Source organism: Lethenteron reissneri, chromosome 26, assembly GCF_015708825.2.
Source record: "Lethenteron reissneri isolate LAM-NWPU_2019-01 chromosome 26, ASM1570882v1, whole genome shotgun sequence".
In the NCBI taxonomy this organism is placed as follows: Eukaryota; Metazoa; Chordata; class Hyperoartia; order Petromyzontiformes; family Petromyzontidae; genus Lethenteron; species Lethenteron reissneri.
In genome coordinates this window covers 2,431,079-2,444,952 of record NC_083804.1, presented here as the reverse complement: position 1 = coordinate 2,444,952, position 13,874 = coordinate 2,431,079, and the positions used below count along the sequence as shown (strand labels likewise).

At 43.9% G+C, this 13,874-nt stretch overlaps 1 protein-coding gene across 17 annotated transcripts in view; it reads right to left on the bottom strand.

Moving 5' to 3' along the window:
• Nucleotides 1-13,874, bottom strand: part of LOC133347466 (myelin transcription factor 1-like protein) — a 277,688-nt gene that overhangs the window by 72,908 nt on the left and 190,906 nt on the right. For 16 of the 17 annotated variants that reach the window (XM_061559746.1, XM_061559740.1, XM_061559744.1 and 13 more), the window contains 2 exons: nucleotides 8,577-8,866; nucleotides 4,430-5,467 (listed from right to left, as the gene is read on the bottom strand). In XM_061559746.1, the coding sequence (XP_061415730.1) occupies nucleotides 4,430-5,467; nucleotides 8,577-8,866 (1,328 nt within the window). The remainder of the gene's footprint in view (nucleotides 1-4,429; nucleotides 5,468-8,576; nucleotides 8,867-13,874) is intronic. The other variant, XM_061559747.1, reaches the window with a different exon arrangement.

Below are 13,874 nucleotides of genomic sequence, written 5' to 3'. Positions count from 1 at the left end.
ATGTTTCGCCAGTAATTACAACCGGCATCATTATGTGGCAGCCAGATTGACACGATATAAGCAAAAAAAACTGTATTATGGACGATATTGGACGCGAAAGCCTGCGTATTAAACAGTATAAGCCAAGCTGATACCACATTGCCTCAACTGCCTGCACCCAGCAGCATAAGCACCTGTGTGGAGACAGTGAACAAAACTCCGCACTAATGACCCCCGATATTGTACGTATAGACGCAAAAACACCATGACTGCAATTTATGACATGTGCAAAATAAATAAAAACACGTAAAGTATGTTAACTATGTGAAAGGTTATACTAATTTTGATATTAAATATTGACTTAAAGCTTTCGTGACTGCAGGAATTCATATTCTTTGGGTCTTTCGGTAAAGTCACGTAGATATGTTGAAAGAAAATAACAAAAATAACAAAATAAACTACGACGTAATTTTGATATTCATAATTCAATTGATAATTTTTATATTCATTTATAAGAATAAAAAAATGGGAAAAAATATTTGGATAAAAAACCCCATCATCCTCATTAACATTCTCCGTGCCTGGAGCTACCAGCGTGGACGCTGCCTTGCACACGGGCAGCTGCTGCAGGGCATCAAATGCAGCAGCAGCAGCGTTGGGGGCTTGGACACTGGCGGATCTTCAAAGAACGCCGCCTGCAACCGTGCAGCCGGGCATCAAGGCCACCAGCGTGGGCGCAGCTCACGTGGAGAGCGACAGCGGTGCACGGGGGGGGGGGGCGGCAGGGACTGGATACACCGAATAATATTACAAGGCTAATCGCGGATCATCATTATTATTATTACTATGGAGTCAAAAAATATGCAGAGCGAGTGGAGCCCGATGTGCTCCGACGCAGTCGCGATGTGAAGACGATAAAAAAAATTTGCGGCTTGAGGAACGTGGTAAGCCACGTGATTAATTACGTTTGAAAAATGGTTAAAGGTGGAAAACAAGTAATGCATTTTCTATGTAAGGTATTTTGAATTATTTACATTGTACGCTTTCATTAACATACCCATTTTAAAGGTTGGCCAGTGGTTACCACATTGTGCTGTGTACTCTGCAACCTGAGTTCGACTCTGGGTCGTGGCTAATTGTCCGTGGCGAGTGATTTCTGAACCAGTGCTGGGACCACCTCCACCCGTTTTCCAACCCGCACTGCCCAGTGTGGTGAAGTATGATTCAATACCGGCACGGTGTGGGAAGGCGTTCATCCAGCAGTAGACTGACAGAGGGCTGTACATTATTCATATGAACGCTTAAAAATTGTCTAACGTACGATTTTAACTAATATTTGTACCTAAAAAAAGGAAAGGGTTTTTTTTCTCCTGAATGTCTTATAATTATCAGGAGTCTTTACTCCCATTTCACCCAAATTATTAGATGTCAGGCATACGTGACTTGCATTGATATTAAGTATTACATTAGAACTGTTCTTCAAAATAGTGATGACAGCTTTTGTACTTTTGAGGATAATGTTATCACACTCTTTCATAGAATAGTCCTGATGAAGAAAACCGCGTGACAAACTTTGGCAGATATGCCTTCATTGTTGATTACAAGACATTATTTTAACAAATGAAAACACTCCGCAAATCCAGCTGCACTGGGAAAGTTTTTCAAGAGCTTTTCCATCAATTTTGTGGGAATTATGTAAAGTACCGTGCCAAAAGTATGCATGCACCAACGGTACCGCATTCTAGAGAATTGGATCCAAACTAATTTTGGTTCACAAACTGAAATCAGATCAGGTGACTGAGCCGACAGTCTTCAGGGTCAGAATGCGATCATCTAACACGGGGTCACATTTTGATTGATTAATCAAGCCGTCTGTCTGATTATCATTTATCTGGATTTTTAACAGTAAAAAGAAATGTTCTCTTTATGTAAAAAAAATGTATTTCTCACATTCTGTGCATTAATTGTGAACTACATATTAAAGTGCATTGAACTGTGGACGAGTGCTACGATCGTGGTGTTAGCAGCATTGGCTCCCGGTCTCTTCCCACGCACCTCACTCTGCCTGCTCCTGTACAACGCCTCCCGTATCCGCCATTTCCTGCCGCTACGACCCTTGTCCATGTATGTGTGTGTGCACGTTGAACTTCTTTCGCATCGTACGAAGCCGACCGTGCTACTCCATGCCTCGATCGCGTCACGACTCGACTACTTGCAACGCTCCCTTTCTACAGCCTCTCCCAAATCCCTCGTCTGCAAATTCAACAAAATGCCCCTTGCAAGACATCTCACCCGCACCCGTAAATGAGGCCAAACCGCCCCAATGCTCGAATCCCTCCACCGCCTCTCAATCAATTTCGTGGATCAATATCAAGATTGCACTCACCAACTTCAAGATCCTCCGTGGATTTGCCCCTGCCTACCCCTCTCTCTCCTTATTATCTCACCACTCCCCTCCACGCATCTCTCGGCTCCAGGAGCCAAGGCTTTCTGTCCAAGCCCCCAGCCGACCTTCGCCCAACGGGAGGTCGCTCATTCACCTCTGCTGCCCTTCAAAGTCTGGAAGTCCATTCTCCCACACCACCTGTGCTCTCAAATCCCTTCTTGCTCAAGTTCAGGCTCCAGGCCTTCGTTGGGTTTTTTCTTCACATGATTGCCCCCTCTCCATGAAATAAATCGGCGCCCTGTTTCTGCACAGCATCTTCAGATGCAGTCACACGTCGATGCTGCACGAATCCAGGTTATACGGTGGGATGGACTTGCCACTTCAGTGAACTGAGAAACGTCAGTGTTGTTTCTCAGTACACACTTAAACGACAACAGAAAAGCTTCGAATACAGCACCAAAAATGTAAACAGCTTGGCAATACAACCCATTAAGGGAGCCTCGATTTTGATAGAGGGTATTCAACTACGAAAAAAGATGCGTGCGTGGCCAAAATGCAAACACACAAATGAGCGCACGAGTTACGTGTGCATAAAACTCACATGTTTGGACTCTAATGCACACCTGCTAATTGTGTTGTAGGCAGGGGTTATTGTAAACTGTGTGCTAAGTTTTGTCACGATTGTTCAAGAGATTTGTAGTTACGTGCCCTTAAGACGTAGAGACAGATATTTTCCAGGCATCGCAATATTCAATTTTTAAACTGTCTGAATGCAATAACGTTTAGGCCCATTAGCCAATGAGACTTCAGGACTGAGCAGCATTGAAGCTGCCAAAATTGTGTAGTGGTTTTCATTTTCCAGGTATCATAAACAGCGTGGGGCCTGTTCGGTGTTCACTTATAGGGCAGAGCATTCCATGTACATCACGGGACGTATTAAATGGTGTACAGAAAATCAGAAAGCCCTGCTGAAACAACGTTCGCCTGGAAGACATTGGTACAAAAGGCCCGTAAATGAGCATAAACTCTCTTGTGTTTTTTTGTAGTGAAACAAAACGTTATCTATGCATCTATGTTTTAATTTGTAAAGTGCCAATCAGCGCTTAGATATATGAAATTATAACTCATGATAGAGAGAATCTATAAGTTAGCGGAGGAAATGTATGCAGATCTCGATAGAAAATTAAAACTCACAAAGCACAAAACCTATCCTGTCTCAGCTTACACCACGTGGAGTTCGACATTACATTTTTTTTTATGTTAATTTTAAAAAAACGCAATTTAAATAAATCACCTGCTTGTCAAACTCTGATCGATTTCACCAGCAACCTCAGAGCAAATTGCTTAAGTTAAACAGCTCAAAGTTTGTATCGTGAAAGTTACACCGAAATAAGATGTTTGAAAGTTGTCATAGAAAAGGCTTATGTTGTAACTTATTCCGTGAACAGTCGGCTCGATGTTGATAGAAAATGCACAGTAAATGGCATGAATGCAAAGCCAAAGTAAGTGAACGTTTTGTCTGCATTTAAAGTAATGCGTAATGTTGAAGGATATTTCATTTATAATGGAATTGTAATAGGGATGAGTAAAACATCGATGGCATAACAATGTGCAGCTCTGGCGATGCAATCGGGATCGTCGCATTTGAGGGTCGCGATTTGATTCGAGAATCCATTATTTTAATAATGTGGTCAATTTAGCGGCCTCTAGTGGCTGTAGGGAGTCATATGTAGCCATTACATACAACATGTAGGAATTGTATAACGTTTATTGGTCTGCAAGCTGATGCGTGGATCGCAAACTTAATAATCATTATTTGATGAATCGGTGCATGGTTACACCCCTGTCACACATTGTGTTTCATATCCTATTAATAATGAGTGCTTGTGAAAAATGTAATGCAGAATTGGACTGCATAGGACTTATTGGTTGTGTAAGATGTTTAATAAGAAACTACATCAGGTAGTGCGTGTGTACTGAAGTGCAGCATTAGCGCTAATCAGTTGCAACTGTATGCTCATGGTGGAAACGTAGAGTGGTTATTCTGTTGTTGTTGAATGTTACCTTTTGAATGATACGTTTTTCTGTTGTGGGACTCAGCCGATTTCATTCGTCCTGCCGCTTTTGCTCCATATTTTGGTTCTCTGCTCCCCTTTCTGGAGTACTTAACGTGCCCTTCCGCTGTGTGCTTAGATTTGGTGACCTTTGACCTTTCCTTCTCCAAAGCAATGGCTTTCTCCAGAAGGCAAAGATTCCCTTTAACCAAATCAAATTCATCTGAGTGATCTGTGCTGTCAGAACTTGTCGAGTCTTCGTCTTCGCCCTCTTCGCAGTCGTCGCTATCATCGCTCCTGTTGTCAAGGCCGCACCCGTCGCGCTCGCGCTCTTCATACTCGCTGTCCCTCTCGCAGTCAATATCGTTGTTCTCGCTCTCGTCGTCTCTGGCCGTGCTGCCCCCCATGGACGGGGATATTTCAAAGGTGGGGGACTTCGAGTTCAGCTGCTCCTCCAGTTTGAGGAGGTTGACCATGTCTGAGCAGCCGTGTTCTTGCGTTTGTACCGACAGGGGGTTTTCGCACACATTGCTGCTGACGCTAATGCTGCTGCTGCTTCCGTTATAGGCGTCGGCGTTGTCGTCGGTGGCAGGTCCCGGGTGCGGGCGTTCGTCTTCCTGTTGCGAATACTCACTGAGTTTGCGAGCCAGGTCGTAGCATTGATTCCGTAGGCATTCTAGGCTGCTCAAACATACAGAATCTTCTACTTCATCTCTGCCACCGCCGTCTCGCCCGTCTGCGGGAATCTGAAAGTTCTCACCTGGCTTCTCCTGCTCTGAGTAGAAGCCCCGGTTTCCTTGTGTATCAGCTTCCAGTGCCGTAAGATGGTTGTGACTCCTCCAGTCCGAGTCCTGTGAGTCTTCACTGTCACTGGAGCTACCAGTGCTGCCTCGACGCTCATTCATTGCACTATTGGCCACCTCCTCTGCAATTTTCCCCAGGTTCAGTAGAGACTTGGCCACCAACTCCTCATAGTTTCCATACTCGTCTGGATTGCTGTCATCCCTTACATCATCTAGCTGTGTGACCGCTAACACAGACCGGTTACCTGCAAGAGAGCACATTCAAAAGTCAGTATATATATCTCGTATAATGCAGGTGCTGTCACAGACGCTTACGCAATTTCATGCTGTTGTAAAGATTGGAAGTTAATTTACTGTACATTGCTGCACTTGCTGTTAAATTATCATATTAAAGGCAAATTATTTTTCTTTGAAGGCTTTCTAAAACTGTCACCTAAAAAAAAATTATAATGTTAATTCGAGGCCTCAATATTTGATATGATTTCCTGGTAATTGGCAGCGGGCTTCATTCACTCGCAGCTACAAGCATCACACTCTCGCGATCTTCCAGAAAATACCAAAAGAACGATGATGTCATATTTGATTCAGCACCATTAAAAATCTCCAGGTAAAACTGTTGGAGGGTTCCGCTTAAAAAACTAAAACTCTGAGCAGTTCGAGTACCCCCCCCCCCATGTTAGGGAAGGGGCACATGGTGGATTTGTTTAAGTTCAAACATTTTCATCCAAGATTCAAACATTTAAATAATCATTATGCTTTTAATTAGGAGCACAGACTTGGCGATACGTGTGCCAAAATGGCTGCATATTTAATTTGGGCTTCGACTTAATTTGGCACAAAGCTCAGCTCTGATCATCAAAAGCTAAACTGCGGGTTTGCCTGTTACATGACAAACATCCCCATTTGCAGAATCCGCGATGAGCGCAAGCATCATCCCTTGTGTGCACGGGGGATATCAGGAGGAGTTTCGTGATTTCACCTGCGATTCTAGTTCTGCATGAGTAAAATTGGGAACATGACAAAACTTATTAATCAAATCTTAAATATGAAATGCTTTGGTTCTGAGTCTGACATTTGCACTGAAACTTAAGAATTAGAAATATGCCTTTGATTGCTTGTATGCATCGCAGGCATTTCAACTGAACTACAAGCGACAGTAATATGTGTAAATGGTACGTCACAACATGAACACAGCGACATATAACTTTACTACGTACTGTATATTATCCCGTGCAATACAGCAATACATTATTATATACAGTACATAATCATGTATTGTTAAATATACTCTACGTTTTAATTACAAATATATGTGGTACGGTATCTGCCCAAGAGGACGTCAACCGTGGAGACGGAGCGATAAACTCAGCTCAGGAGAAGGAGCTTCGTGGATTGTGACGTCCCTGGGTTGCGAGACTGTGCAGCCGTTCATCCAGCAGTGGATTGACCATGGATGATGCTTCTCATTATTCATTATGCTTCCGATATTAGGGAGCCGCTGGAGCTGTACACTTTATAATGTTTAGAACTAATTTTTGTGTTTAATTTGCTCGCACCTCCGATTAGCACGGTTGGCTACATATGGTGCGAAAGAAATTCAGCAGACACATACGTGCACGCTGTGTGTATGCAATGGAATTAATGCATCCGCAGACAACATCCAATGCATGCTAACAGCAGGTGACATCACTGTTTTGCACCACTCTCACCTTTACATAAGGCAGGACGAGCATTGGCGCACTCGCAAATAATACATGAGGCCTCGGCTCATTGATTATTCATGACACTTTTTTTTGCTCTCACCTCGTTCACATGACTGGGAGTTTTGAATTTATAACGTAAGAAAATAATGCTGGAAATGTAAAATTTGGGGGGGATTTATATAAACAAAAATATTTCAAGCTTTTTTGTTTCATGCCAAGTTTACAGTTGGAAGTCCTATAAAAAAAACTGCGGTGGTTACATGAGCAGTAGTTTTAAAAATGGGAGCTTTCTCCCGTCCAAGAAACCAAAGCAGAAAATGATGCAAAACAGTGTGCAGCCCCACACAGTTAAAGTACTTTAACCACAATACTCCCAATGTTTTTAAATAAAAAGTAAAAAGGGTCGTTGGTATCAAGTGCCAAGTTAGTCCCAGTCGGTGAATGTTTAACTTGACAATGCTTCATGTCACGTCTATTCGACTGAACCTTAGTATCGCTAAACTCGGCTGCTATTATAGATCTGAATGTTTTTTTGTAAGATATTCCATGCCAACTCATCATGTGAATTTTTTTTTTATTTTGTACAAATGAGATCGCAATATTGAAAATTTGTGCAAACTTCAATTAATCGAAATCCTGGGAAACAATCGCAGGCTATAAGGCACCACAGATCTATCTCCTGATTTATCCCAAGTGTATCTCCTATCCGGCCAATGCTCGTCTTCATTCTGTTTTGTGAGATTAGCCAAAACTTTTGTGAGATTCGCCAAAACTTCCCACTGTAAAGATTCGGAGTGCTGGTATTAATTGAATAATGGAATAGAACGGTTTCAATTTGGTGATAACCCATATTTATTATTGCCATCATGATCAGCATCAGTAATCTATCGACCGCAGGATTAGCACGGTTGGCTGCGTGCGGTGCAAAAGAAGTTCAACACACAGGATGAAGGCCTCCCCACATTGCCTGATGGACTCGCAATGCCACAATCCATCTCAGTCCCGCAACATGAGCTGATATAATCTTTCCAACGCCACCGTGGTTTGTCCTCTGGGGAATGTCTCTCTCCCTTTCGCTGTCATTCTGTCATCAGTTTCGTCCATTGGTCATCATCCCTCGCAATGATGTGTCCCGCTCAAGCCCACTGACCGCACTTTTCCTGACAGTCATTATGATGTCTCTCACGTGTAGATTTGTTCCCATTCGAATCAGAGTCTTTATTTAGACTAGAGGAGGAATCCGATGAGCTATAAATATATTTTTCATCGATGTTCAGTATGGTCGGGTCAGCATATCCATCTGTTCCTCCCTTTGTCTTTCAGTGGAATTGAAACATGCAGTTCTCAAAGTTCACGTGCATTATTTTCAGCTTTTGATTTCATTTGATAAATTATTGTCTGCGTTTCACCGATATGTCATCGTGGAAAATATACCAATTGTGTTGAACTGCCACTACTTATGAAAACGAATAAACATACCACAGTTATTGTAATTGCCGCATTTGTAAAAAAACACATTCATACGATGCAGAGCAAATACATATTATGTTAAGACAAGCCAGGGAGATAGCATGATACAACCGCTAAAGCAAGTATTTTAACAAGATACATGTATAGCAGGGCACGTGACATCGAACGTAAATGACCGTACCTGAATCGTCTTGGTAACTCGTTTTCACGCACTCCTCTACGCCTCCGTCACCCCCTACTCTCCGTCCCGCCTCCTCCTCCTCCTCTCCTTGCCGATCATCTTGGCGGTCCGTTTCGAGGGTGGCATCCCCACGATCGGACTCCTCGGGCTCCTCCTCAACCTCAAAAAATTCCTCCTGCGCGGAGCCGTTGAGCTTGAGCAATCGGTAGCGGCGCTTTCCCGGGGGCGGTGCGGCGACCACTGCCTTGTCCATGTTGCGCCGCTTCTTCGGCACTGGGCAGCCATATGAGCTGCGTTTGTCGGGACACACGCGGACGGACACACAGACGGCGGCGTACGTTGGGTTACACTCGGACGATGTTGCTGCGCTTTCGAGATGGCCCGGCGACCCGGGTGTCTTCTGCGTGCTGAGCCATGGGGTTCTGATCCAGGATGCAACCACCCGCGATAAAACTGGGTTCTCAAGTGTAGTGAGTTTATGGAACTCAGTCCAGCCAGCAATGATTGCACACACACACAATCACGCTACATTTAATCTGTTACTTAATTTAGTATTTTTAAATATCAATGTTGACTGCCACGTGACCAACATCCCTATAGCAGGCCACGTGGGAAGATGAAGTCCCACCCAGTCTATGGATAAACACGATCACTTGAAGGGACCTCAGTGGAGTTATTATATCTATTCAGTTACGGAGTTTTTTTTCACAGCCACTCATACTCAAAATGTAAGTCCATGGCCTCACCCGAAAGAGAATACTTGAGAGTTCTGATATCACCTTGCACGGGTCATTCTCTAACACTGTTGACTCTCATAGTTCCCAATGGATATCTCATAATCGCATGCCACTAACAGCACAATTGTAATATATTGAGATTAAATAGTGATAAAAAATAAAAACGTTATACTTTAACAATTCCATAAAATGCTAAATGTTCCCAAACGTGTTGGCAGGTGATATAAGACAATAAACTATAATAAGCATGCTGAGCTTTTATGACCTAACATTCGCATGTAAAAATCATCACATTATGATGGCATGTGGTATCTAATGTCTATTTTCGAGCAGTCAGTATCCTCGAATGCTGTGCAGATCACCTGATGGCAGGTGCCATTTAGGGCCCCTATCCATCGTGCCCCGCATGCGTACGCTCGGTGAGATACAGTGGTGAGGGATATGCACGTCCTATGGAAGCTCTACTTTGGGAACAGCATTGAGACAAAGGTATCTTTGACAAGAGATACTTGGATATAAGGAAATTACTGTCATAACATATACATCAAGTGCAGGAGTTAAAGTAATAAAGTGTCGATGGCTGTTAATATAATGACGCTATATACATTAGAAATCTCCTTATCCGTGCAGTTGTATGAGAAGGAACTTTGCCTATTCTGGTGTCCGCGTCGTTGACTCCATCTCAAAAATACGTGAATAATCGTGGATAATAGGGTTGATAATTGTGCAGATAAAGTAGCTATCCACAGAGACCATTTTGGTGCCACGGATAATCGCAGTCGCAGGTAAGAGGGCAATGGATAAGTGTGCTTGGAATGTCTTGCAAATAAACTGCAAAGTATCAAAATAAAAAATACTTTAAACGTCTATTCTGTTGGAATAAAATGAATTGCGATCATAAACAATACAAATCAATTCGACTTTAGTTGGTAGAGATGGCTCTTACCAGTTTCTAAATCTCCGCATTCAAGATTGGCAATTAGCGACTCAATCCGTGGAACCTGATCTATATAGTGAGGATAAATAACTAAGAAATGTACTGTACAACATCTGTACCGAAATGGAACACGGCAGATCATTGGGCCCTTCCAATTGAAATAAAATGCCATCTAAATAAGTATAAGCAGATATCCAGTTCAACTATACAATTGTATTTTAAAGCTTTATAACTGAAGTTTGTATTTGCTTTCAGGGCTACGACAAAAAACGTTGAATAATTTTTTCTGTGCACTGGGCAAGTGTGTTGGCTAAAGTGGAAATATTTTGGAATGCAAAGTACTGATAAAACAAAAAAGATAAAGGTCTCCTTAATGCCATATCAAGAAAAGCAGGATGATTGTAAAGATCGTAGTGGTGTAGAGATTCAATGTGGATGCGTTAATATGTAAAACAAAAATCACAGCAAGTTAAAACTTGAGTTGAATAAAAAAAAGATGACATCTAGAATATAATGTAAATGTTTACATGGTTATGTATAGTGTGAAATTAAGTGTTGATAATACATTTGTTATTTCCCTTTGTTTTGGCGTGTTTGAGTGATATACTGCAATTATATTCAGTCACATAAATGTTCATTTACCCACACTGCTCAATTAGAACTGCAAGTATTAATTTGGATTACAGAATAACAAAACTGTCACAATTTTTTTTATATAAAATGGATTATGGTAGTGCGCTGCAGAATCTACATCTGGCAGAGCTTGTGCCATAGCGTCCCAGAGTTGTATGAATATGTGAAGTCTTGATGATTGCACTCAAACGGGTGATGAGTGTAATTTTTGGGCAGGAGCGGAGATACACCCTGCAAACGGCATCCCTCGCCAGGGTCAAACAAAGCTGGCACGCTATCTTGCTGTTGGGAAAAACGTTGGCGGGAGCTTTCATTTTCTTGTTGCGAATGAGCATTAATACTCCTCCTCGATGAATTTGCAAATAAAAGCAGTTACCTTCACATTATCTGCAAAGAGCTGCCAATTGTGTTACGCGAACAGCAGCATGCTGCGTCATGCGTGCTGCGATGGCTGGGAATTTTTCATAATAATGTATTAACACCACGAAATACTAATTAACGCAACCCCCCAGCTAATGCAGAAACTCTCCAGAAGCTGACGATGAAGTGGGAGTCCTCGCAATTTAGATCTTGCGAACCCTGTGGTACATGAGGGACCAGTCTGGTGAGAACCCAACATCTCCCGATACCGATGTGGCTTCACACCAAGAAGCACGTACTTCCCGCAGGCAGAGGGAATTGTACACTGCACTGTGTGTGTATATATGTATACTGGTAGGAACCTCTGGTTGCACCAGACCACAGGAGATCATTGTGTCCGTCCGTCGGGTCGTGCAGGGAGGGGCTGGGTGGGGAGGGAGGGGCTGGGTGGGGAGGGTGAAGAGGGGCTGGGTGGGGAGGGTGGGGCTGGGTGGGGGGTGGGAGAGGTGGGGCTGGGTGGGGAGGGGCTGGTCACCTCGTGGTGCCCTTATAAAACTCAACGTTTAACCTACTCACGCCGGCTTGTGCCCGCCCTCACAGTCGGGCATATTTGCGGAATACACCACGCTGCCGTTGACCCTGGCCATTGACCGAGCAACCCAACGTTCCTACCAGCTCCCTCCGCAGCAATGTGTTAAATGCCCCACGTCTCTTGTGGACGGTGGGAGGCTAGAGGCCGTCTCGTGCCTGCAAGCCTCGATTCACACGGGGGAGAAACCTCACTGCTGCAGCGAGTGCGTGACAAACGCCTCCGCCTCGGTGGATGATTCCTCCACCCTGTCTCCTCCCCGTGCATAGACGAGGAGGGCGACCTGAGGTCTTGTAGGCGATGTTGCGATCTAGAGTGGATGTTTTTTGTGTTGTTGCCACAATGATCATTCACACACTCCAGTACCTGTGTTGTTCATTTCTCATGTTTGCTACATGCAGATGTAGCATTTCACGGCGATGCACATCGACACGACAAATCGACTTCTCTGTCAACTCGGGACACAAGTGGTTGACCTATGGCACTCCCTCCCGGTACTCTTCTCGCGTTGTTCTGTGTCTTGTTGGAAGCACGACGTTTTTCCGGCCTCTTCTATTCATCTGTTATGATGACGGGTTTCCTTGCCATCTACAGATTTGATTATTATTGGCATTTGCCAAGCTAATGGACCCCATCGTGTAGATGTGGGCATGCTCTCTCTATATATAAGTTTCACAGGGGCAGACTTTGCAGCAGCGAACATTGATGACTATGCTGGACTGATGAGCCCTAATCAGGACAAAGCTGGTCCACAGTTGCCTAGCTCTTGTCTCACCGCTGCCTGTCAATCAGTGACATTTGATCAATTTTATCTTGATACTGACGAAAGACAACAGGACCACAGTGCAATACTTTAGGAGCTGCCGATGGTTTTTTCATAACGCACAAAGGGCGAGTGCTTTTGGGGAAACACATTTGCGTGTTGTTTTTGTTATGATGGGGTTTCTCATCACCGCAAGATATCGCTGCTCGAGACCAACCGAGTTGTCACTCGACAAGGAGGTTTCATTCTCAACCCTGACTACAGAGCTGTGGACGTGACCGTCCGTGCATCCGTCCCTCGCTGCCTCCAGCCAGGAAAACTTGTTTCCAATGCAGGATGACAGTATGATGACATAGTCTTGGTTCTTTCGGTAAAGTCACGTAGAAGGGAAATAATAAAATAAGAAAAATAAAACAATAAAATTATCACGACGTTTCGATAGCAACACAAGCAATCGTCATCAGGTGTGAAAAAAACAGCAAGAAAATTTGAAAAGAGGGGCGTTTTTTTCTTATTTGATTGTTTCCCTTCTACGTGACTTTACAGAAAGAACCAAGAATATAAATCCCTGCAGTCACGAAAGCTGTAAATCAGTATGATGACGGTTACATTATTTGGTGACGCTGCGTTGTCAGGAGCGCACGAGCACAAATTAAAAACAACAAACTCAACACGTCCTTCAACAACGCAAAAATGCAATTCAGTTCATGAGCATGTATAACGGGCGACGTTCCGGGCAACGGCCCCATCTTTCGTAGCACAAGATTTAAAAAAAAATGTTCCATCGCGCACCTCTCAATTCCGTACAGGGCCACGAGATGGCGGCAAGGCAGAGGCCGCAGTGGCCCCCCACACCCCCCGCTATGCCCACTCCCTGGTGAGGGTTTGTGGCGCTCAGCCACCACGCGACCGGGACGCGTGACCTTTGGCCCGACCGTCGAACGAAAGACGGCGGCGGTCGCCGTCTCGTTGCGACGCTCCCTCCTGCCGATATTCAGGAAGCCCGCTGGGAGCTTTGCACTCTTACGTCTCCTCATTTCTTTAGAACTGCTTGTTGTTGTTGTTGCGTTTAGTTTGGTGTCCTTCCCATGCGCCTCCGATTAGAACGGTTGGCTACGTACGGTGCGAAAGAAGTTCAACGTGCATACCTATTGTCAGCAATCCTCTGGCCAATATTATTTTTTAAACCTAAAGTGACAACTCTCCTGTCCCTCACGAAGTGCTCAGCTTTGCACCCAGGGGTTATTCTCACTCAAGTTTGTTTACGTAAAAGACCACC